The sequence below is a fragment of the Lampetra fluviatilis genome, chromosome 4 (genome assembly GCF_964198595.1).
Source record: "Lampetra fluviatilis chromosome 4, kcLamFluv1.1, whole genome shotgun sequence".
Taxonomy (NCBI): Eukaryota; Metazoa; Chordata; class Hyperoartia; order Petromyzontiformes; family Petromyzontidae; genus Lampetra; species Lampetra fluviatilis.
Genome location: NC_136278.1, coordinates 2,181,877 through 2,206,548, shown reverse-complemented (window position 1 = coordinate 2,206,548; position 24,672 = coordinate 2,181,877). Strand labels below are relative to the sequence as shown.

At 47.4% G+C, this 24,672-nt stretch overlaps 3 protein-coding genes across 4 annotated transcripts in view; all 3 read left to right on the top strand.

The window, feature by feature from the left end:
- Positions 1-237: 237 nt before the first annotated feature.
- On the top strand, positions 238-5,814 carry LOC144931254 (complement C1q tumor necrosis factor-related protein 5-like). The gene is made up of 5 exons (XM_078855061.1): positions 238-258; positions 636-812; positions 3,144-3,203; positions 4,103-4,201; positions 4,995-5,814. The coding sequence occupies exons 2-5, from the start codon at positions 656-658 to the stop codon at positions 5,492-5,494; spliced, it is 816 nt and encodes a 271-aa protein (XP_078711187.1). The 5' UTR covers positions 238-258; positions 636-655; the 3' UTR covers positions 5,495-5,814.
- A 3,679-nt stretch (positions 5,815-9,493) lies between these two features.
- LOC144931253 (uncharacterized) lies at positions 9,494-16,817 on the top strand. The gene is made up of 5 exons (XM_078855060.1): positions 9,494-9,559; positions 11,058-11,228; positions 13,663-13,722; positions 14,283-14,381; positions 14,510-16,817. Exons 2-5 carry the CDS (start codon positions 11,063-11,065, stop codon positions 15,007-15,009), a joined length of 825 nt encoding a protein of 274 aa, XP_078711186.1. The 5' UTR covers positions 9,494-9,559; positions 11,058-11,062; the 3' UTR covers positions 15,010-16,817.
- Positions 16,818-21,524: 4,707 nt separating this feature from the next.
- The window catches only part of LOC144931473 (ectonucleoside triphosphate diphosphohydrolase 8-like), a 51,982-nt gene continuing 48,834 nt past the window's right edge, over positions 21,525-24,672 (top strand). For both annotated transcript variants that reach the window (XM_078855318.1, XM_078855315.1), the window contains exon 1: positions 21,525-21,905. The gene's annotated coding sequence lies outside the window, so the exon portion shown is untranslated. The remainder of the gene's footprint in view (positions 21,906-24,672) is intronic.

Genomic DNA, 24,672 nt, shown 5'->3' with positions numbered 1-24,672 from the left:
CATCACGTAACACCAAAACTTTAGTTTGCTGACCCTAACAATTATGTAGCCAGACCCATGACATGTTTTCCTCTTGGATGCAACCGGGTGACTTCAGGGCATCTCGAAGCGTGACATCTTGTCACAGCGGCTCCGAGTTGCTCCACAGTGAGATATATAAACCCCACTTTCTCAACGCATCGGCCACATTCAGAGGACTCCCACAAGTGCTCGGCTGTACTGCAAGGGGCCTGTGAATCTACAACTTTGCCCAACAAGGTACATTTGTTTTCGATGGTGGAAAGTATACAAAAGATCCCTTGGTCATCATCGTCATCATCAGCCATGATCGATCGCAACATCGGAAGGTTGCGAGTTCGAATTGTGGTTGGAGGTTGACTCAGCCCATCAACCCTCTGGGGGGGGGGGGGATGGGGTCAATGCAATAAGTGTCACTTTGTGAGGACGCCAACAGCGGTTGTCCTGTGGATAAGACTTGCGCCCCCGCCCATAGGAATGTGGAGTTTCCACCGCTGGCTCAGGCCTGCGAACGGGTGACGACTGACGCTTCGACGCTCGCTTCGGAATGTAAATGACAGCGCCGTCGTTGCGCATTCACCCGAGTGAGCTGTCCCTCGTTCCGTCGGTGCGTTTAGCCGGGGCCTCCCGAGGCAACATGTGGTCCCGACCGGAGCTCGTGACCCTGTTGGCGACGGCGGCGGCGCTGCTCGTGCTGGAGGGGACGGGCGCGAACGAGGAGGCCAAGTCCAAATGCCAGCTGCTCGCCGGCGTCCCCGGCGTTGACGGCTTCCCCGGGCGCGATGGCCGGCCAGGTGAGCGAGGCGTTTTGCGACGAAAAAATAAATAAAAACGACGCCCGTGGCCACGTGCGTGACGATGGCCGCTGAGCACGCGCGACGCACGGGCGGCTCATCCTGCATTGTGGAGGCAGCGGCGAGGGTTGTCGGATCGCGCGCAGGTGTTGCGAAACTCCCTTCCCGTGGTCGGGCGAGATGCCGGACGCTGGCTTGCCGGGAGAACGAGATACAGCAGATGTGGACTCCACCTGTTCCATCTGTAAGGGAGCGAGTGTTTTCCCTGGACGCTCCCGTTTCCTCCCATATGTAAACACTCATTCATTGGTTGAAAACATCTCGATATATGAAGGACTGCAGAGCTTGGGCAATTGTTGGCGGTGGTTCGCCACCTGCCCGCCTGTCCGTGTTGCCTCGCACCTCATGAGTCATTGTCTTCCACAGTGAGCGAATAACTGTGCAGCACCGCGTTACAAGATGATCGTATCGTCATTTGTGTCAAGGGTCTATGATACGATGCGGTCATGAAGGAACAGGTCGACAGATAATCTCGTGATGGCCTTGGAAGATAGGACTCGCACAGTGATGGAGACAGATGGGAAAAGAGCAAGCCACAGACCAGGCCAGCCGTTGGCTGTACATTTGAAACAATGATGATAACGATGGCGAGCTGATGATTATTGAATTCAAGTGTCATGTAAAAAAATATATATATACATAAAGCACCTCAAGTCGCCGTACAAAAGTGCACTAGAAGTGAAGTGGACTTTTTCATGTTGTAGGAAATGTCAGGGATGGAATGATCAGTGTCTCGATGGGGGGGATGGTGGGGTGAGGGCACATCAGACATAGCGTGTTCCACCACAAGAGGAAATAGAAATAGCGGCCAAGAGGCTGGCATCATCTCTCCTGGTTCTCGCAAACTTTTCGGAGAAATGACCGCTTAGGTTCCTCACACCACGCAGCGGCAGAAGGAGAAGCACCCACGCAAGTAGCGTTTTTTTTTTTTGGGGGGGGGGGCGCGGAGGAGATCATGTCAGGTTTGAGAGCGCGAACGCTATTAGATATCATAAAAAGGGTAGATATCGGGGTGGTGTTTTTTGTTGCTTTAAAATTCGACAAGAACTCGGTCCAGAAAGCGAGCAGTAAAAAATGTACCCGTAAAAACAAAGTTTTCACTATAAATCCTTTATATACGTGGCGGCTAGAGTCCTCTCGTCCTCTGGCTTGAGATGGCTGCCACCTATGGGTCAGATGATTGCCTGCCACCATTAAGCAATTGGTAATTAAATATTTAAAAAAAATTCCTAAAAAGTGTAAAGTTATGGGAAAAAAATTTCACGAAAATAAATTGTCACGCACAACGAGTCTGTGTGCAAAATGTGAGCTCGATTGGATCACGGGAAGTGGGTTAAAAAACGACCGAAAGATTTGCACGGTCGTAAGCGCGCAAGCAAGCAAGTGAACGTAATATAAAGGATTTAAAAAGGGTAGATATCGGGGTGGTGTTTTTTGTTGCTTTATAATTCGACAAGAACTCGGTCCAGAGAGCGAGCAGTAAAAAGAGAAGGAGGCACAGACATTCGGCGGGCTGTAGATATTCGTTTTTAGCTCGTGCATTACGACCACGACGACAGTGATGGTCGATGTCGACGATGATGGAGGACAGCTGCTCAGACTTGACAACGCAGAGTCGCCTTGAATACAGAATCGAGCAGCTTGTGTTCTCCGGACGCGCAGGAGGAGGATGTACGGTTACATTGCCCGTGCACGGTCCCATCTCTCTCGTGTGGAAGTAAACTCGCGCGCTTCCTTCGGCGATTCTCATTCTCTTCACGCACTGAATTCATCGGTTGCGTAAGGGTGTGCGCGTGATCTCGCGACAACAGCTCGAATCGAATCATCCTTTGCTGCATTTAGTGTTCGTGCCATGGTCGGGGCGCGATGCTAAGTCTCGCAGGCGAGCACAGTCTGCAGTGGCTTTACAGCAGGGCCGTCATGATTACCATTGATGTGCTCCCAATCGGGGAATCGGGTTATTTGTTGGGTTATTTTATTCAAAATTGGTCAAATTTGGACCATGACCTCAGCGCACACGACATGTCCATTTTCAAATAGCGTCACGGGACGATGAACGTCTGCTGTTTAGGCGGTGAGCGTGTAATATTTTTTGGTTCATACGCCCGCAGTGTTTACCAGGGCGGCCGTGGGGTTCGAAGCGTGAGTGTCCGCAACAATCGGCGAAACGCGCGACCGCTCGGCCGTGTCACCGCCCCGCGTCCTTGTTGCTGAGCAAAGTGTTGTGTTATTAGTATCATCATCATCGTCATCATTGTTATTGTGATGCAGGAATGCCGGGGCCCAAAGGAGATCGTGGAATGCCTGGGCAAGGAGAGAAGGGAGACGCTGGTACACGCCACACCAACGGCCACCGCACCTGTGACCTCATTCCTTTGTTGTGATCACTTTGGTTGTTGTTGTTGTTTGTGCTCTTTGTTTTGGTGCCATTTCTTTTTTCTATTTTGCTTGGTAGTTGGGTTTTCATTTGCTTGGTATGTGTGTGTGTGTTGGGCTTCTTTAGCGCTGTACGTAGCCAATCGCGTATAGGGGATTTGGGCTATATATATAATTAATATACAGCGTTGTGGGATGCTGTTGGCATGAATGATGCTGCTATTCAAAAGTAATGTATTATAATTAGCTGTCACGATTCGCCCTCGTCGCGTTGCAGTGCGTCGCAAAGATTCAGGGATTCCAGTTGAACGGTTAATGCAAGACATGGCTCCTGGCAAAAGGTTTCTATTTGGTGTTTGATAATCTTAACACCTCCTGTTTTATTGCCAGAAAGGGTCAAACTTATTCTTATTTTGCATACTTTGATTCTGGAAAAACGGTCCCCACGACATGTCTGACGTGAGCTTGAATCTCCATGAATGAGGAATAAGCATGGAAAGTCACAGTCAAGTACATCCATGTTGAGCTCTGGTGACAGCAGTGTAACAAATTACTAAAATAAAAATACACCTTCTTGGTTCTTTCGGTAAAGTCACGTAGAAGGGAAATAATAAAATAATAAAAATAAAACATAATAAAATACAATTCTCACGACGTTTCATGAGAATTGTATTTTATTATTATTATTTCCCTTCTACGTGACTTTACCGAAAGAACCAAGAAGACTAATCCCTGCAGTCACGAAAGCTTTAAATCGAAATATAAATATACACGTTTCGACTTTCCGGTTGCATCTTCAAGGATGTGAATTGGCTCAATGGTTGGCTATGAAACCCCGACAACCTTTCATGCAGGGACCCCGGGACCGTCAGGGCCCAGAGGCGAGGATGGAATTCCTGGGACAAAGGGATTAAGAGGGGACGACGGAGAAAAGGGCGAAAAAGGAGCAACGGGTAAGTCGCTCCGACCTTGGCACGAGGACACTGGTGAGTGTGGTGACCACTGCTGTGATCTGGACCAGGGCCGGATTAAGGCGTGGGGGCTTTAGGGGCTGCAAGCCCAGGGGCCTCCACCAGCTGGAGGGCATCCACATATTAAGTGAAAAGTTATGTCAATTGTGAATGCTGAATTTTATTTGTTGTTAGCCTTGTGAGAATAAATTAAATGTTTCTTAACTTTGTTTTCCTTTTTGAAAATGTTACTGGGGGCCTCACAGTACCTGTAGCCCAGGGGCCTAGACAATCTTAATCCGGCCCTGCTCCGGACACTTCGGCAATCGCGGCCAGTGGCGTTTCCTCGTCCCCAACTGCGTTTACAAGCCTCGTCGAAACATTGAGAAGTGTCCACATGATAAGCCGCCGCTTCGTTGAGTTATCATTTGTGGCCAGGTCACTTCTAGAAAAAGAGAACAGAGAGCCTTTAGTGTATTGGAATACAGAGATACATCAAACAAACAAAAATAATGAGTGTGCTCCATGATACGCACGCGTTAATATCCAGCATTCCAACTCGGTGGGGGTGGGGAGGGTTAAGGAGAGGGGGGGGGAACCTGATGACTCCAATCCAATTCGCGAGGCAACCTCAACCCGCTCCGGTCAGTATCCAGAGCAAGCGACTGGCCCCCTCCAAGTCTGACTCAAAGCGCAGTTTGTGGACGGTGGGGTCCCAACCAGATCCAATTGCGCTGGGAAAATGCGACGAGCGATGCTTTGCGCGTCCCTAACCGCAGTCACTTTAATTGAACAGGAGCCAACGGGAAGGTTGGACCCAAGGGCACGATGGGTCTTCAAGGGGCTCCCGGCAACCCTGGCGTGAACGGGGGGAAGGGCGACGCCCCCGTGGTGAAGAAGTCCGCGTTCAGCGCGAGGGCGAGCGTCGGAAAGAGCGTCCCCAAAGCCCCCGGGGCGATCGTCTTCGACGTGGTCGTGACGAACGACTTCGGTCACTACGACGAGGGCAGCGGCAGGTTCAGGTGCGCGATCGCCGGCCACTACTTCTTCTCGTTCCACGCCGCCCTCGCCGCAAAGTCGCTGCAGGTCGTCGTCATGCTCGGCGACAAGCCGCAGGTGACTTTCTACGACCACTTCTCGGGCGCCGGCGGCGCGGACAGCATGAGCGGCGGCGTCGTGCTACGCTTGAAGGTCGGCGACGAGGTCTGGCTGCAGATGATGACGATCAACTTCGGTTTGTACATCGACGACAAACGGGACGCCGTGTTCAGCGGCTTCTTGCTGTTTGCCGATTGAGAGCGAGCCGCCGGCGCAGGGTCGGGCGACGCTTAACCAATTAACCTGTTCGCATTTTTAACACTGTACGCAAAGTTGGTCATCGACGAAAGTGCACGCGGGTCACCGATGCCCAAGAGGGTTGACGTGGACTTTGCAAGAACGTGGGCGCCATGACAAATGACGCTGCAAGCCAACGCAATTGAATTGTCTTTGCGCACTCTGTAGCATTTGGTGGCGCGACGGTGCGATGGGTTCGTGAAACGATCCATGAACCCCAGGCACTCGAGTTCAATTCCCCGCCACGGCTAACGTCATTGGCGAGCGATATCCGAACTATCCCTGGGATCCTGTCCACTTCACTCACCTGCACTGGCAGGCGCGGTGAAGTTTGGCCAAATAACCCCCATGACTGGCTCGGCACACGGGGGGAAAGCCTTCGAACAGCAATGGATTGACAGAGGGCTGTGACGACATTACATCTACCGGCTCGATTTGAGACCGAAACAGGAGGAGGGTTTCTCCACAATTCTGGCTGTCGCCTGACGAGGCTGGTTGTAATTACCGGCGAAACGTCACGTGACTAGAATTGTAAATGTTGTTGTGGGTTTACTCTCCAACACACCGGTGTGCTGGACTAGTAACGATTTGGCACGTTTTGTTTACGTGACAAACCTTACTAATTGGCTGTGTGGGGTGGTGGCGGGTTTAACGACACATTTACATATTTAGGCGATCTCACCCAAAAAAAAACTCCATTATGAAAAAACATTTTTATATTTATAAATGCGACCCCATATCTTGATGATGTACAAATGAGTACGTGTGGAGTCAGAAGGGGTGGATAGTAAAACCACGTCGACAACCAGAGCGAGGATGGTGACATCACAGCAAGATGCAGCGCTGGCAATTAATGCGGAGATAGTCGTGCGCGTGCGTGAATACAATTTTCATTCTACGCGCGGGCAGTGTCCGATCTGAGCTGTTGTGACGCAAACAGAAGCTTTAAAGTAATTTCACTGTGAGATTTTCTGTCGCATTGTAATGGTCTCTTCAGCACTTTTCCTAACTGATAACCCCATTGCCTTGTGTTCTGTTGAAATAAAAAATTAAACGAACTCAGCAACTGGTTATCTCTTTTTTAGGCTTGAACACAAAGCGAATATACGTTCATGTGTACATCTGACAAAAGCACTGTTTAGTGTTCCATAAGCAGAGCAGATGTCGTCGTCAATGCCATTTAAATCCACCGTCGCTGTGCGTTATCCGCGCCTGCGTTTTTACATCGGTGACCTTCAGGCGTTTGGAAGAAACATCTGACAACAGCCACAAGCCTGTTTGGACCAGGCCTCTCACATCTCGGCGTTGAAGGCAGTCTCTCAACCTTTTTTTTGGTCCGGTGTGAATCAGACGAAGCATGCATATATTTATAGATATTACCGGTTAATACACTTCGCAGTATTAAACGGGGCGGCCGCTGTAAATCGAACCGTGAACCTCTGGCAACAGGCGGGCGACCGCCCTCCCACCAGGCCGAGTCACCGCCCCTTGACCCCTCCCACCCCAGTCCCAAGACACCACCGAGGCTGCTGAGGTCACAACACAGAGTGAGCGACCACACGTCCACGCGTCAAGGAAGGCAATTGTTTTACGTTGTTGTAATCAATGCCCCCCCTCCCCCACGCACATTGAAAATGTATCCCGCGCGATATGCATGCCCGCAGCCTGCGTCCGCCCTGAAAGGCTTTCCCTCTGGGTTTATACAACTGATAGCATCGAGTTTATTTTCCTCAATGGCAAGACCGTCACGTTCATCTGCAAGCACGGAATGGAGTTGTTGTTTTGGTGCCATTTTTTCTATTTTGCTTGGTAGTTGGGTTTTCATTTGCTTGGTATGTGTGTGTGTGTGTTGGGCTTCTTTTGCGCTGTACGTAGCCAATCGCGTATAGGGGATTTGGGCTATATATATAATTAATACACAGCGCTGTGGGATGCTGTATGTATGCTTGCAGCTGCACAGCAGTGATCGTACGACTTGGAACTGCTTAACGTCGCTTCAAAGCCACGGCAGCGCCTGCGCGGGTTTGTCAGCACACTCATTAAAAGCCGAAGTTCCAGCTGTCGGTTCGGCCACCTGGTGAGTGTTGGCAACTTTCAGAATGATGCGGCCAGTTCCCTTGCTGATGTGGTTTCACTTCTCCGTTTCTGTTTTGTTCGCCACTGACAGGGGGCTGCTGAGCCAGACGATGCAGGTCTCTGATTCACCGTCCAACATTTTCGTGGTTACGGTATTTCCCCAGGGCTTGCAATAATAAATAAATACAATTAATTAAGGGAATGTCGCCGTTTAAAACAATTGCCACACCAAAGTCATCTTTCGTGCAAGTGATGGTTTGTGAGTTAATCCTCTTGGGACATTGCCACGACGAGTTCCCTCCATTCCTTCCTGTCTGTGGCAACTTGTTGATCGTCCTGCACCGTGTTGCGCCACGTGGTCTGGGGTGTCCCAAAGAAAATAACAAAATAACACAAAGCTACGACGTTTCGATCGCAACACAAGCGGTCGTCATCAGGATGACGACCTGTCTGTGGCAACTTGTTGATCGTCCTGCACCGTGTTGCGCCACGTGGTCTGGGGTGTCCCAGGTTTCCTGTTGCCCGGTGGTGCCCATCTTAGGGTCACGTGACACTGATAGATCTCTATTCTTTGGGACTTTCGGTAAAGTCACACGTAGATAGGTTGAAAGAAAATAACAAAAAGCTACGACGTTTCGATCGCAACACAAGCGGTCGTCATCAGGATGACGACCTGTCTTTGGCAACTTGTTGATCGTCCGACCGCTTGTGTTGCGATCGAAACGTCGTAGTTCTTTGTTATTTTGTTATTTTCTTTGAAGCTATCTACGTGACTTTACCGAAAGACCCAGAGAATATGAATTCCTGCAGTCACGAAAGTTTTAAGTCAAGTGATAGATATATTATTCCTCCTGATGACGATCGCTTGTGTTGCGATCGAAACGTCGTAGTTTTTTGTTATTTTCTTTGAACCCATCTACCTATCTACGTGACTTTACCGAAAGACCCAGATAATATGAATTCCTGCAGTCACGAAAGCTTTCAGTCAAGACCATTGTTTAATTCATCATTCGCGAAATAAAGAAGGCAGATGAGTGAGCAGATCAGGGTGCGTTTAACACGCTGAACGTCACAATGTACGGCAAAATACGAACGTGCCTAGAAAAGACTCAACGTTATACAGACATATCGACTCAATATTATTGGACGGTAAATAGTAAATTATATTTGTGTACTGAGTGTCGAGAATCAACCTGTGGATAATATTGACATATGTCATGAGCAAATAACACAAATATAAACAACAACTGTACACATTGATCAATAACAAAATAAAAAATATTGCATTGGCGACGTTTTAGGCAATGACCCGTCTTCATAGCATGTGACATATATAGTTTGCCTTTTAAGGTCTAGTGTTATTGATAAATGTGTTGAGTTGTTTTTGTGAATAATGCTTGTGCACCACTGCCAAGCCAACATCGCCAAATCATTAACTTCTATAAACAGGCCAGGTCACTCGAAGCGTGGATTACTTTGACTGCTCATAGATTGTGAATCTCCAAAAATGCTCCTCTCATGCTCTAAAGTTGTCCAAGGAAATTCTCTAAAACTTTGCTGTTTACTCCTTTATACCCCTGAAGGTAAAAAAATGTATATACATTCCACACCTTCTACATATATATACTTCTACAAAACTAAAATGAATAAAACACAGACATAAAAAAGGAACTATTGGCTGTTGCACACGTAACGCCCAAATCGCAATTTGTCAGATTACTTCCGCTCTCTAGAACAATGGGATTTTCCTCTTCAACAGTACAGGGTCAACAACCTGAAGCATGACATTATGACTGCAGCTCTGAATTAGTCCACAAGGGGGGCGGGGGTGCGGGGGGGATGTGGCGAGGGAGATATAAACCCTGATTCTGCACGCATCGGCCACATTCGGAGGACTTCGCAAGGGCTCACAGACTCTCCTGCAAGACCTGTCAGAGTTCACTCGAGAAGGTAACGTTCTGGGCGGTGGTGGAAAAAAAAACAAAATCAACAGGTGCCCCGTGGCCACGGCGGGGTTTTTTTCCAACCGGTGTCCTGACGTTTACGAGGGCATTCTAGATTTGAAGCTTTCGTGACTGCAAGGATTCATATTCTTAGGTTTTTTCGGTAAAGTCATGTAGGTAAAACATAAAAAATAATAAAAGTAAAATAAAATAAAAAATTAAATAAAAATCACGACGTTTAGGTTCCACCTGAAGACGGAAGCTTGTGTTGCCTCCGAAACGTCGTGATTTTTATTTTATTTTTATTTTATTTTACTTTTATTAATTTGTATTTTTTACCTACGTGACTTTACCGAAAAACCCCAAAAATATGTTTACGAGGGCATTCTTAGTGGCTGGATTGAAATGCGTGGGCATTTTTGCAAGTCTGTTAATTGCGATACAATTGTATTGTTCGTTTAAACGGGAGACAGACCGTAACTTTAGGAGACTCGCAACATACGTACCACACGAATGTATAAAATGCATGGAAAGTACGTAATAAACATTGCAGTTTATATTATTCCAAGTTTACGTTCATTGATGCTCTTAAAATATTTCATTCAGAAATCGAAATCATTTACACAGGTGTGGAATTTTGATTTAAAGTGGCAAATGTAAAGGAAAATGTATGTGCCCAGATTTGATTGTAAATGTATAAATGGGTACATCCCAGCTGGTGGGGTGTTTCCACCTCTTCCAAGACATGTGGCCAGCATGTCAGAGGAGAGCAGTAAACCATCCAAGACTCTAAAGCCGTGGTTCTTATTCTTCTTGGTCACCTGGGGGTGCACGCTGTACGCCCTGGGGGTGCGAGATGCCCTTTCTGGGCGTGCGAGACGTGCCCAGATATTTTTAGAAGGTAAATCATCGAAACACAAATTAGGCATGCGCACGTACGTACAACTACTTTGTTTCATCAAACCCTCTGTGTAGTTATTAGCATTGCACATGTTTTACGATTGAGAACCAACGGTGGTGCAAGGCTGCAGTGAAGGTTAAGTAACGCGAGAAGGCACTTGCAGGGCCGCACCTTTGAACCTTCTTATACCATCACGGTAGCTTCACGTGGCGGATTTTAAAATCCTCTATATTAAGTTCACTTGCTTGCTTGCGCGCTTACGACCGTGCAAATATTTCGATCGTTTTTTAACCCACTTCCCGTGATCCAATCGAGCTGACATTTTGCACACAGACTCGTTGTGCGTGACAATTTATTTTCGTGAAAATTTTTTTCAAAAATTTTACACTTTTTAGGAAAAAATAAATTATATTTAATTACCAATTGCTTAATGGTGGCAGGCAATCATCTGACCCATAGGTGGCAGCCATCTCAAGCCAGAGGACGAGAGGACTCTAGCCGCCACGCATATAAAGGATTTATAGTGAAACACTTTGTTTTTACCGGTTAATTTTTTGTTTGTTCTCCTGGATGCCGTGGCGGGCGCGGCGTCTGCGTGCTCCAGGCGACATGCGGGGCCGCCTGCGACTCGTGGCCGTGTTGGTGACGCTGCAGCTCGTCGTGTTGAGGGGGGCACAGGCGAACGAGACGGCGACGAGCGAAAAGTGCGGCGGAATGCCGGGAATCCCCGGCACCCACGGGCAGAACGGGCAGGCCGGGCGGGACGGCAGGGACGGTGAGTGAGAGGATGCGACTCGTGAATTAAAAAAAACTAAAATTTTTTTTATTTGGCCAGGTAAGGCCCACTGAGCTACTTAGCTCTCGTTTTCAGAAGCGACCTGGCTCTCACAAATGATGACTCAACGAAGTGGCTCATCACGTGGACATTTATAGCAGCCAAATACTCTAAACGCGTAATGTTGATTCTAAATATGGAGGGGAAAACCGTCGGACCCGGAGAAAAATCCACCTGACCATGGAGAGAGAGACACACAAACTCCAAATATACAGCAGGCGTCAGGGTCGGGATCTAACCGACGACCTCCCGTATACTAGGCGAGGTAGTTAACATCTCGCCACCGTGGCGCAGATGTTAATCTACAAAAGCACGTGGAGGCGGCGGTGGCACACCTTGACTGCGTTGACACAGTGTTGTGGCACACATTGATTGGCCGGGTTGCTGTTCAATGGGACAGGGAGTCAATTAGGTTGACGCCCGATTTAATTATTTTAAAAAGGCATAAATACGAGAGGCGTTAAGATATCCAGACACCAAATAGACACCAATTACGAGGCATCGCGTCTGCGCAACCCCACATTGTTTTGGTAAAAGAAAACGCAAATATGCTTTGAGAATGCGTGCATTTGGCCACATAGAAGCCACGTGATTTACGCGAGGATTGAACTTATTTAGATATACAGGTTGGCCCAAAAGTCAGTCATTTATTTTAACTATGGCATTTAAACATTGTAGCTATTTAGTCTTTATTAAATATGTTTATTTATTTTTTATTAATCTCTATTATTTATTCATCCTGTGGGGAATCCCCAAATACACCGTTAACAAAACTCGACCATGAACCCCGAAGGAACTGAGCCAAAACATCGTCGATGAATGTTCCAAGATTTCACTTGCAGTCTTTTGTATTTTCAAATTCTGAATTAATTCAAAAGATAATTCACGTGTGCGTGAATGTTGATGGTCATGAACATTTTGTTCGTGTAAATGAAAAAACCCTACGTGGTTTGTTAATGTAAATATAATAACCCTGTGTGTCCTCACCTTTCGGCCCCTGTATTTCGATGCTGACGTCAACTGGTTCCCCTTGCGAGAAGCTGCTTCTGTGAATCTCGCACACCACTCGACGAACTTGTCACCACTGGTAGTGTGAAAATTGCTCAAGTTGTAGATGCACCCCGAAAATTGTACGCCAAAATTATACTCAAATAGTAAATGTTGTGGTGTTTACTCTCCAACACACCGGTGTGCTAAAGTAGTAACTAATTGCCACGTTTTGTTCACGTACACAAATCTCACTAATTGGTTGTGTCGGGTGGTGGCGGGTTAACGACGCATTTATATTTCCGCGATCTAACCCAAATAAAACCTTTCTTAATGAAAATCGCTGAACGCTCTCAGCGAGTGGTCAGTATAGGAGGGAGGGGAAGAGGGGGAGGGGGGTGTGACTGGGGAAGAGGGGCACTCATCGTCAAATCCACGTGGCAGCCCCCTCCGATTCCAAACCCCCGCGAGATGCTACTACGGCGCAATCCCACACCGCACAAAAATAACAACAACAAATCCACAACCGTAGAACGAGCCGCTCGGCTTTCACGACGACGACGACGAGGAACAGCAGCAGGCGGCCCTCGCGAGCCCACCTTGCCACCCTCGGTGGGTTGAGACAGGAAAATAAATATTGCACGATTACATTTGTATTGATGTAACCCAGGTGGTCGGCGTCGCAACAGCGACAATGGTGTTTCGTGCGTCCCAAAGGGTTTATTTAATCTCCTGGTTAAAATCGAAGATGTAGAGGATACAGCAACGAGAGGACAACATCCCATCATGTTCCAGGCAAAGTTCGCGATGTCGTCTCCCGTGTGCCATTCTCTGCGTGTCAACTCGTTGACCATTTAACAGACACGCACCCTCCTGCACACTCAATTATGCTAATTGCTCAACCATCTATTTTGTGTCACTGCGGCTTAATTAACTGCGGTGCAATTGCATCACGTGGCCTAATCGTTTTGATAATAATTTTTTGCAACAGTGTTGAGACAAAAGTAAAAAAAAATGATATTCTTGTAGAAGACAATATGTTCATGAGCTAAATGCAATTGTCGAGGTGTGCTGGTCACAACAAGAGGGCTTCAGGAGAGAGCTCGTGTTCTTTGACTATTCCTGCGTTGAAAGAGCGCAAACTTAAGTAGTTACCACTTCAGTTGCATGTCCACAGTCACACTGACTCTGGCTTGTCTTCAATGTTCCACTGATGAAGCAGATGTGCGCATCGTCCTGTGATGTTCCGATACTGTTGAAGGTTCCACCACCGGTGTCTTCGAGGAGGAATGTCAAAGCCAGGAGATGTGCGATGTGCGATGTGCGATGTTTGGGCCTTGAATGAAATTGGCGTCATTAATTTGACTCTTTTCTGTGAAACCCCCAGGACAACCCGGACAGAAAGGAGAACGTGGGGATGCTGGGAAAGGAGATCCAGGCATTCCTGGTACAGCACAACGCACAGTGTTTTAATGCTTTTTTTTAAACAATGTTTTCATGTTGGAAACATTATAAGATACCACTCTTGTTTTATTACAGTATATGTCTCTACTACGCAGATAACCCTCGAAAATTATCCGCGGGTGGATTTACCCGCTTTTTTATATTAACCTTGCTTGTGAAAAAAACATAAATATATTGCAAGATGTTTTACATTGCGCGCTGGTTTAATTACCATTCACTCCTTACTTGTGGAGGGCCAGTGACTCGTTGCCCACGTGACGGCAAACATCCACGAGTAAACTAACCTCAATAAACTTTTTTTTTTAAACACCCACAGATGACACATTCTAATGTTTCTCGCCGATTCTACATAGATAAACAATCATTACATATGTATAGCCTAATTCTTACAAATTATTTGCATCGCATTTGTGTTGTTCCATCCGGGATTCCCCTTCCCATCCCATTACCCCGCGGATAATCGAGCGTTGACTGCACAGTAACGCAATTTGTCGCCCGACGGAGATGCTCACTGGCTGTGAAACCCAACGCCTGTCATGGCAGGCTCCCCGGGACAGTCAGGGCCCAACGGCGAGCCGGGACCTGCGGGGCCACCAGGTCTATCCGGATTGAACGGGGAAAAGGGTGAACGGGGAGAGCAAGGTGAGTGACTGCACCTTTCTCACGAGGGCAAATCGATGGCACGTGGGGACCACCACCTGCGCTCCAAACACTTTGAGCAAGCGCGGCCAGCGACCTTTGCGTGACCCTAACCCAATCTAATTGGACAGGACCCAACGGGAAGATTGGACCCGTGGGCACAATTGGGCCGCGAGGAAACCCCGGAGAGGCCGGTGCGAAGGGCGACAAGGGCGATACGCCCGCGATCAAGAAGTCAGCGTTCAGCGCCAAGGCGACCATCTCCAAGACGAAACCGCAGGGCGCGGGGGTGATCGTGTTCGACATCATCATATCGAACGACTTCGGCCACTACAACAAGGAGTCCGGCAAGTTCACGTGCGCGCACGCGGGCCATTACTACTTCTCGTTCCAAGCTCCCTCTTCGGGCACGCCGCTGCAAATCGTCATGAAGGTCAGCGGCAGACAGGTGCTAACCCTCTACGACCACTACACGGCCGCCGGGGGCTCGGACACCATGAGCGGAGGCACCGTGCTGCACCTGAACGCCGGGCAAGAGGTCTGGCTGGAGATGGCGGCGGCAAACGTCGGCTTGTTCATTGACTTTGCGCGCGACGCGGTGTTCACCGGTTTCCTTATATACACCGATTGACCCCGAGGCACGCCACCGGTCAGACGGTCGTTTGGCGTCCTCTTGACGAGCTTGTTGCACGGCAAAGCCCTACCAACCCCCTCCCCGATGTGTGCGTGTGTCGGAAACAGCTGGACATGATGCCGTCCACGGCTGGCACAGTGGACGATGTGTGCCCAAGCGCTCGGCTGTGCGATGCTCACGTTACACAGTGTGCGCGCTGTTCCCCCTCTGCTTGTATTGCCAAGTTACGCTGACACCCCCCCCACCCACCACCGCCTTCGTCTTCCACTCCGAATCTGTCCCCGCTTCCATTCCCTGCACTCCGGGATACACAACGCCAGGAGTCGGCAACCAATGTCACGAGGAGGGCCATTTTTGTTCGAATTCCGTAAAACAAAACAGAAATATTTTAAGAGCCGCAACGCATGTGAATGATGTCACGAAGCAGTCCTTAAAGAGGACACGGGGTCACCGACCCCTGCAATATACCATACCCACAATCCCCATTCACTGATACCAACGCATGGGGCGGATCACACAGAAGGGTAACGATGTATTATTATATGGCGAGGTGTTTACTGTGTTTGTTTCCAAAATGAAATCAGCGATTTGGTGGACCAGCTCAAGCAAAGCGGACAACAAGGAGGAAAATGGAATATCTCTGACAGCCCCAAATCCTTCCACCGAGGACACAACGCTCACGCGTGGATGCGTCGTGCATAGTGCGGCACCACGTCAACGTGAGCCGGGAAGCATTCCGCTAAACCTTGGCAATTATTCCATAAGAATATTATTTGGCACCAAGGTGGCGAGATGTTAACTGGTAAACACGAGGTCGTGGGTTCAATCGTGACCCTGGCGCCGGTATATTTAGAGTCTATATTTGTTCTCCCCGTGATTGAGTGGATTTTTCTCCGGGTCCTCTCCACATTTAGAAACAACATTTGTTTAGAGTATTTGGCTGCTATAAATGTCCACATGATACGCTTCTTCGTTGGGCTATCATTTGTTGGCCAGGTCGTTCTGAAAAAAAAGCTACATAGCTCAGTGGGTCTCACCTGGTAAAATAAATAAATAAAAATAATAGCAAAACAATCCAGGAGCATTCCGTTAAAAGGTAAAGGTACAGCCCTGCAACTGCCTGCGCACGCAACTGTTGGCGGAAGGCGCCAATAGAGAGATCTCTCGAGAGGCCCTACGCGAGCGTATTTTTGGCCTACTCTTCCACGCTGGCCAGAGTCCCCACGCTTTAGCCCATCACACGTGACCTGCCCGTCATAGACTACGGCGCACCCGTGTATATCGCGGGGGGTTGGGAGAATCTAATAAACTCGCACAATTTCAACGCCGCAACGGGAGATAGAACAGCCGGACTTACGCATTGCGGCGATAACCAGTGCACAATGGCAACATCGAAACGTGCATAGCTAATTAGGTCTGATTTAAACAAATATATATGTTATTCCAAAGCCATATTACAGTACAGTATTAAGTATGCGGCAATGCTATGTGTGCACGTGTTTACTTACCTTCGACTAGTTTGCACTATCCTAACGGAATACGTTTGCCGAAAGGAAACAGATGTCAAATAGATCCTCTGATACTTCAATGCCGGTCTAATGGTGCACCCTGTAGCTTTGCTAATTGCCACGTTGCTTGTGTTCACTCAATACAATGCCATAGAAATGCCTTTGCAAGCTCTTGCTTTTTTTACACGTGTCAAAAAAAAAAGAATAAAATATATTCTCCCCCCACCCTCCAAAAAAAAAGTTCCGCAGAATGAATCCCCCTTTGGGGCTTTGCATTGCACACGAAGGATTGTGGGAATCAAATAAATGTGCTTCAATAATCACCGGGAGACGTCGCTGTGGTCACTGATTTGCATGCCAGTGTGCCGTGACTCATTCCTTCACGCGGGCACTGCATCGTATGTGTTGCACACTCGGAATGAAGGACGTGGGCAGAAGCTCCAAATCGAGGGCAAGCACATTTATTTATTGTGGTTAATAGCAATCTTGTGAAGAACAGCACCGTCACTCTGTAAAATGCAACAGCGCTTGTTACACGCAGCAAATCTTCCGAGACGCCATTAACCACGTGGCTGGTTTACACGTGCGGTTATTCATTAACCCTGCCAGCCACCTACAGGCCCGACTCAGTCATCACATGCTGCTGTACACACATGCATTGATGCACTGCACAGCACATCATGACTTTCACAGAACCACACTTTACTCCCTAGCTGCACAAGGACATAATTAAAAGAGTGATCTATTCCTAATGTGCCACATATGTTCTATGTTGAACGTCTTTCGCACCCGTACGTAGCCAACCGTGCTGACCAGCATTGAATCTCGTGGGCGCTGTAGACCTGAGTATCCGCACGAGATATCGGCACTCGTAGTCGTCAGGTACACGGCGAGAGGCGAGGCAAAACGTGATTGCTTCAACTCACACTGGCCAGAATGGTGAAGTATGGTCAAAACAGCGCAAAGAGCACGCTGTGATGTCACAGTGCACAGAGGACGGAGTGATGTCACAGTCTCAACGTTGGGGGGGGGGGCCTCCAGCCCCCCCCCCTCTCGCCCCCCTCCCCTTCCCCTCCGACACAATGGGGCTGGATTTGCAGGTGGAGCCCACCCGATATGTAGTTTAAATGCATGCACGTTAGCCTCATGGTATGTGCCCACGCTAACAATTACACATGCACGGCCTACAATGGAACAATTGTACAATGCAGTGCGAGTGGGGCAATTAACTCCCACCGAGACGATTTTTGTGAGTCACGATTCAATCCTGTGGTGTCAAGATTCAATTTAGCAATCTGTTATTTTTACATTTTTGGTAAACGGTTAGCATCGCTCCTGGCTGAAGGGATGGTTGTGAACCTCCTTAATGCCATCAGACCAGTCACATGACTGTACGGTGTGCAGGCGGTGTAACTGCACAGGGGCCCACGTGATGCAGAAGCCCAGGTCCCGGGCTACGAAGAGGTCCCAATGCATTCCTTGCCACAAATTAGGCGCTTGAGAATCCATATGGATCGATTCGTAATAACAATCATTGCTGTGTTGTATAGTTACAATGCAGACAATGTGGACGTGATGGAAGCGCGTGCAGTATCAACCACGAAACATCTCTGAGTGGCAAAGTCGTGTCTCTTTCAGGCGCATATTGCTGAATAATGATTGCAGCTTGCGCACTTGCAGATTCTTTTGATCTGCTAAAGTGTTGCACTCGTTTTTCGTCCCCCGGGATAACACCCGTCCCCGACTCTCGGCTAAAAATTATTGGATTTGATGTTTTTCTTTTCTTTCTACACGAGCGTTTTGCGAAAGAGATTATGTCGGCACGCACAATGCATTCCAATGTTCCATTCTAAGTCGTGTCATCTCATATTTTTGTTAAATTCCATGTGATATTCCCAAAGCACACGTAGAGTGTTGTCGCTTTTCTGGTGAAGCGGAAGAGCTGCCATTCGAGACGGTACAAATGCCACACCAGGGTCTATGTAGTCTTATCAATGACATTCCTTTGGGAACCAGTGATGTCTGTACTCACGTGCAAAACGGGCCTGTGTACATGGCGGTCCAGATGTATTTTGACCCCCCAATTAATTGACCCTTAATAGTTTCCTTTGCATATTCATTTATGAGAATAGGTTTTCCCCTTTTTTCTGGCAACAAAACAGGTGTTAAGATGTTAAAACACCAAACTGAAACCTTTTACAAGGAATCATGTCTGCATTAACCACAATACTTGCGGTCAAAATGCAAACAAAACACATACCCTGATAATATATGCATTGTCTTTGAAACTGATTGGTCCACACCAGATACATCTTAACACCTGTTTTGTTGCCAGAAAAAAAGGGGAAAACCTATTCTCATATTTTGGTACTGGCAAAGGAGTTCCCATGATATTAATTTATGTTTAAAATAAACCTTACTTGAAAAAAATAAGTTTTAGAGAATTAAATGTGGGTTACAAGACATCTGGACCACCCTGTACAAGTCCCTTGATTTTTCCATCATCATCATCATCACTGCCAGATGAGGGCTTCCGCAAACTGTCGCCTTCCAATCTCCTTCAGCTGCCACTCCGTTACTCGTCTCAACCACGGCGCGGACTGCCCCAGCCCAGTGGATGTTATCATTTGTCTACGGACACCGAAATGTCCGGTCTCTCTCAATCGGTGTTGCTTCTCAGATCTCTGTCTGTCTCTTTACGCGTCTCTCTCTCTGTCTGTCTGTCTCTGCGTCTGCGTATTTGTGCGCGTGTCTCTATCTCCCAAATGTCTGTCTCGACGACCGCTCTTCCACGCCGTCTTTAACAGGTTTGCCGGTTATTGTTGAGACAGCTTTGCCAGAAGTGAAAGAATAAGCAGCACGAGGTGAGGCACGTCAGCAGTTAGTTCGTTAGTGACCTTTCTTTCACCAGGTGGGAACCCATCTAGATAACAAGTCTCTCTCAAAGAGTGATCTGGCCCAACAAGTGACGACATCTCTACACTAAAGTCAAATAAAGGGTGTTGAATACCAGCCAAGCGTGAGAATGGACAAAAAAGCCAAAAGCTATCACAGGCGGTTGTCCGGATGAACATGTAAATGGCATCATGGGCTAAGGGTCACTGAGTTTTTTCACCTATTGAACCATAATCCAAAGCTTACAGTGACTCATCGTCTCACCACTGTTCCGTGCATTAGACCAGACCACAGGTAATAAAGCACGTGTCGTCAAAAAAACGTATTCACACTATCCGGGTGAAATTCATCAACAGACACAATTAACAAATTTCGATGTAAAGCTTTCGTGACTGCAGGGATTTGTCTTCTTGGTTTTTTCGGTAAAGTCACGTAGAAGGGAAATAATAAAATAATAAAAAATAATAAAATACAATTCTCACGACGTTTCGGCCACAACGCAAGCAGCCGTCCTCAGGTGAAGAACAGGTCTGTCGGAAAGACATTCAGACGCTGTCTTTCCGACAGACCTGTTCTTCACCTGAGGACGGCTGCTTGCGTTGTGGCCGAAACGTCGTGAGAATTGTATTTTATTATGTTTTATTTTTTATTATTTTATTATTTCCCTTCTACGTGACTTTACCGAAAAAACCAAGAAGACAATTAACAAAATCAAATCATCCCTCCACCCTGGACCAATCCAGCGATCACATTTCAAGTCTTTCATGGGCAATCCAATTTCCAAACAAAAAGCTGATGTGATTCAGGTGCATTCACTGCTTACGGTCGTTATTATTATAATTGCTCTTCTCGCGTCAACTAACAGTTCTAAATACTAATTGGAGTCGTGGAGCAAGGGCGTATGATTAGCAAGGCATGCAAGCGACGTGAATGATTATAATTCACTCGCCCTGGTTCTCATTAGTGAGCACGAGGAGCAGCAGGGCGACAGGCTGGTTGGAAACTGAACGCGTGGGCAGAGGCCCCTAGCGGCCACTCTCGCGAGAAATTAAACATTATTTGGCAGTGGTGGCAAGGGCACAAATAACAACAAAACCGAACACGATATATAAAATACGTAATGTTTATTTTTTATTTTTAGGCAGTATTATTGACAGACGTATTGAGTTGTTTTCTTGCCAAAGGCGCCTTTTTCAAGACCTCAATTCCGGCTTTCGCAGTCAACGAAATATCTGCGACGAGTCATTGCAGCAGCAGCTGCTGATGATCAACATTGTCGTAAGATGGTGATGATGACGTTGGAAGTGGTACACTGATTATTACGACGTATTTAATGATGATTATTGGCAATCTGGCAGTGGCATGATGATCGGGGCTTAATTTCTCATAGAATATTTTCCACGTCCCCCCCCCACCACCCTTGCACCACCCTTGGACTCTGGGGAGTGGAGGTATTCTTACACACTTTTATTATGACAAATTACACATTTATATTGAACTTACTGTGTTGTCTGTTTATATTATTTGAAATATTTGACGCGAAATATCGAATCTACCAAGCCGAACGAGCTGAAATTTTCAACACAGACTCGCCTACGGGCGTGACAATTCAAGATGTCATAATAATCAAAAGAACCGGCCCAGGTGCCCCCCATCTTCTCCTGCTGAAATTAAGCCATGTGGAGAAGATATTGATGTTGATGGTAAACTGATGGGTTCGCTTACGATCCCGTGATGACAAACTGATTTTCATAGTCATCATCATCATCAGCAGCCATGATCGATCCACAGCTGCTGATGCCGAAACTCTCTTTAATAATTCACTATGTAACACGATTTTTGTTCCTGGGTAGTAAGCGTTACTTTCTAATTGATTATGCCTCAAAAGTATAGAAACTGGCAATTATTCCGTACAAACTTTGCTTTTGTGACCAGGACTTTAAGTGAAGGAATGACACAATTGCACACACCACGTTTTCTCATTGAAAATAGGTAAATTTCAAAACATCACTGTCCTGGTCACAAAAGCAAAGTTTGTGGTGAATAATAGCCATTTAATGTATTTTTGAGACACACGCAATCAGGAAATAACACTTACTATCCAGGAACAACATTTTTTTTGTTACACACTGTTATCATCCACGCCGGAACTGACGTGCCGTGAACGTTTGTGAGTCGGCAAGCAGCAACCCGCAGGGCCACGCGAGCCTCTCGCCTCTCAATGACTGCAGTCACCACCATCGCTGCCATACCCAGCCTGCCCCGAACTCTCCACTCATCCCAGCAACCGGAGTGACCACTTTAACAAACCAAACAGCAGAGACATCGTTAACGGCACAGCAATCAATCCTCGTTAACGAAAAGGAACCACCGCCACTGCGTTCGCCGACGTATCATCCACGTGGAGACAAGCAGCGCAATCGCCGTCGCAGCCCTCCCGTCCTGGAGAGGGGCGATCCTGCGGTCGAGGAATCTATCGATGTCACCCGGGTAAGAGACTCGAACCGGCCAAGGGACGTCAACATCCATGATGAGGTCTCGTGTCTCCGTATGCGCTCATCACGACCCACGACCTAAGAAGGATAGCATTGAGTGTTGTGTGTCTAAGGAGCCCGCAGTGACGGGACTGTATGTGTGTGGATGTCAGTCCAATGTCCCTTCCCGCGGGGGCTCTGTGACGATGCCTTTAATAGCCGAGTGCTTCGTTTGCCGCCAGAGGGCGCTGCAGCAGAGAGGGAGGGGACGCCCTATCCCAGTGTTGCTTCATTCGTTTTCACAGAGAGAGAGAGAGGCGGAGTGGGTGGCAAGCCACTTTGGCCGATAAGACATCATCGGTGTGAGAGGGCCGTGACACATTTGAAGCCATTGCGGGTTTGACAGCAGCACGATGATGATGATGGTGTTGTCACGTGGTGTGTATTGTGGGGGAGACCGCACGCCAGGGGCCTCACTAAAGGCCACCAGGGGTCGCCAGTGGGCCACGTGGCCTCGTAATGAAGAACACTGCCCTCTGGCGTACATCCCCTCCCACACCCTACACCCTACCAGCGTTATCTGACCATACTTCACCACGCAGATCGGTGCGGGTTGGTGAAGGAGGCGTGGGAGCACGTGCAAGACAAAGTGTGTGGCACACTGGCCGTAACGTAGCCCCCCACGGCACGTGCAAGGCAACCCGTAACGCAGCACGTGCGCCGTGCACGTCCCTTGCTCGCCCGGGACCCAAGACGGCCACCACCACCACCACCGCCACCACTAGCCAGGCTCGGACCTGCTGAGCTTCCGATAACGTGTTGAGATCGGGCACGATGCGGCGAGTGGTTTAGCCATCTGGGGGGGGCTTTGGTCAATGTTAAAACGATGGGGAAATGTCCAGGAAGCGAGCTTTGGTGGCGTTCTGGTCGGCTTCATCGTTCCGTTCCTCGGAGAGGCGAGCTACTTGGGTTCACTGAGGATGGAGGAGGAGGGGGGGGCTTTGTGTAAGAGTCAAAAGTGGCCAGGAAATTGCAGGAGAGGCGACACTGAAGCCGCGTGGAGATTTGAGAACGCTGCACTAAACTGAAAATGGTGGTCCAGATTTCTTGCGACCCCCCAAAATTAATTGACCCATAATTTTTTTTATATTTCTGGTATTGCATTACACACCCATTGGTGTACATTTTTTTTTGTTTAAGTTTTAGAGAATTAAATGGGGGTCACAAGACATTTTGACCACACGCGCGGTGGGGTTGTTTTTCTCCGGAAATTCCAGGTTCCTACCACAAGCTCAACACACGTGGATGGGTTTGGTAAAACACATCAATGTAGAAACTCGTGAAATTAAAGGATTCTTGAGACGAGAAGAGTTGTTTACCTGGGTGAAGAGCATTTGGCATACCACATACATGTAATTAATAGCTTGAGGTTGACCTTGCCCTACGAGTGAAGGAACAACCTCATGTCTGTAATTATCTGGTTTTCAATTATAATTTATCAAATTAAGTGCTGTTCATTGGATTGGAAGTTGTGAGTCAACTTTATAAAATAGACAATTGTACGCTGGTCTTTTGTCAAAAAACATATCCTACTTGCCATCAGCGTACAAATGTACACACCCTGTGGAATAAATTAATTTATAATGCAGCTAAGAAGTTTTAAGTTCAAGTAAGCTGCGTGCGAATTCGATTAAATTGCAGATAGTCATGCAGGTACTCGGGACACGACTAAACGAAAAGTTCCAATGGAGGCTTATTTGTCTTTGCTGGTAAGTTTGAATAAGACGGGATATTTTTTTATTTTAAGTTGAGTCAATTCGCTTAATGTTGTAAGGAACACCATGTACAATGTGAAGGTACATACATTGCATAGGCCAGAGAATGCATGGGTGCAACCTGTGGTACCAAAACTTTAGCAGTACATAGAGTACCAATTTCTTCCTATGCCAAATCAAAAATGAGGACAATGTGTGTGACCTAGCATCATTCACTTGTGTTATTATAATGTTTACAACAAAATATTACCACTAAAGTTGTCCACATGTGGTACTGACAAGCCAAATGTTTGGACTTCACCTATCACAAGCACAGATGTGAGGAAGAGACGCTAATGCTTCCCATTGGTGTGTGCATAAGTGCTGTGGCCTTTTAACATTGACATTGATTTATGGTGAAAAATGTTCCGTTTTTTGGAGTTTGTAGAATGTTTTATTGAGGAAACGAACACGGGACTTGTGCAAGATGGACGTTTTTCTGTCGCTCTGTGGACGTTGAGTGTTCTCCAGTGTGTGTAGACTCTCTGGCAACTGTTTTGCAGTTTACATCTCTGCATTATCTCAAAACATAAAGTATCTACAAACATTGATGCTTCCTCGATTAATAAACAATGTATATGCCAGTGTGTCTTCTGCTCACTCTGAGAACGAGGGGGGGACTGCTGCTGAGCCTGGAGCCCGCCACTAAATACCTGAGGGGTATTGTCACTGAACACTCAATTCCTGCAACTCTGTATGAGTAATCGAGTGGCGGTGAAGAGGGTGGAGGAATCGAGATTTGAAGTTTTCGTGACTGCAGGGATCCATACTCTTTGGTTCTTTCGGTAACGTCACGTAGGTATAAAATAAAATCAATCAAATCACGACGTTTCGATTGCAACACAAGCAATCGTCATCAGGTGGGACAACCCACAGCAAGAAGAATTTTAATTTTGATATATATCCCTACGTGACTTTACCGAAAGACCTAAAGAGTGAGGGTGGAGGAGTTTTCCATTGTGCCACGTG

Excerpts from the sequence above, each read along its gene's own strand:
- LOC144931254 (XM_078855061.1), top strand. The coding sequence starts at position 656 with ATGTGGTCCCGACCGGAGCTCGTGACCCTGTTGGCGACGGCGGCGGCG. Across the intron at positions 813-3,143 it reads CGGGCGCGATGGCCGGCCAG|GAATGCCGGGGCCCAAAGGA; the intron begins GTGAGCGAGGCG and ends ATTGTGATGCAG. Across the intron at positions 3,204-4,102 it reads AGGAGAGAAGGGAGACGCTG|GGACCCCGGGACCGTCAGGG; the intron begins GTACACGCCACA and ends CCTTTCATGCAG.
- LOC144931253 (XM_078855060.1), top strand. The coding sequence starts at position 11,063 with ATGCGGGGCCGCCTGCGACTCGTGGCCGTGTTGGTGACGCTGCAGCTC. Across the intron at positions 11,229-13,662 it reads CGGGCGGGACGGCAGGGACG|GACAACCCGGACAGAAAGGA; the intron begins GTGAGTGAGAGG and ends TGAAACCCCCAG. Across the intron at positions 13,723-14,282 it reads AGGAGATCCAGGCATTCCTG|GCTCCCCGGGACAGTCAGGG; the intron begins GTACAGCACAAC and ends CTGTCATGGCAG.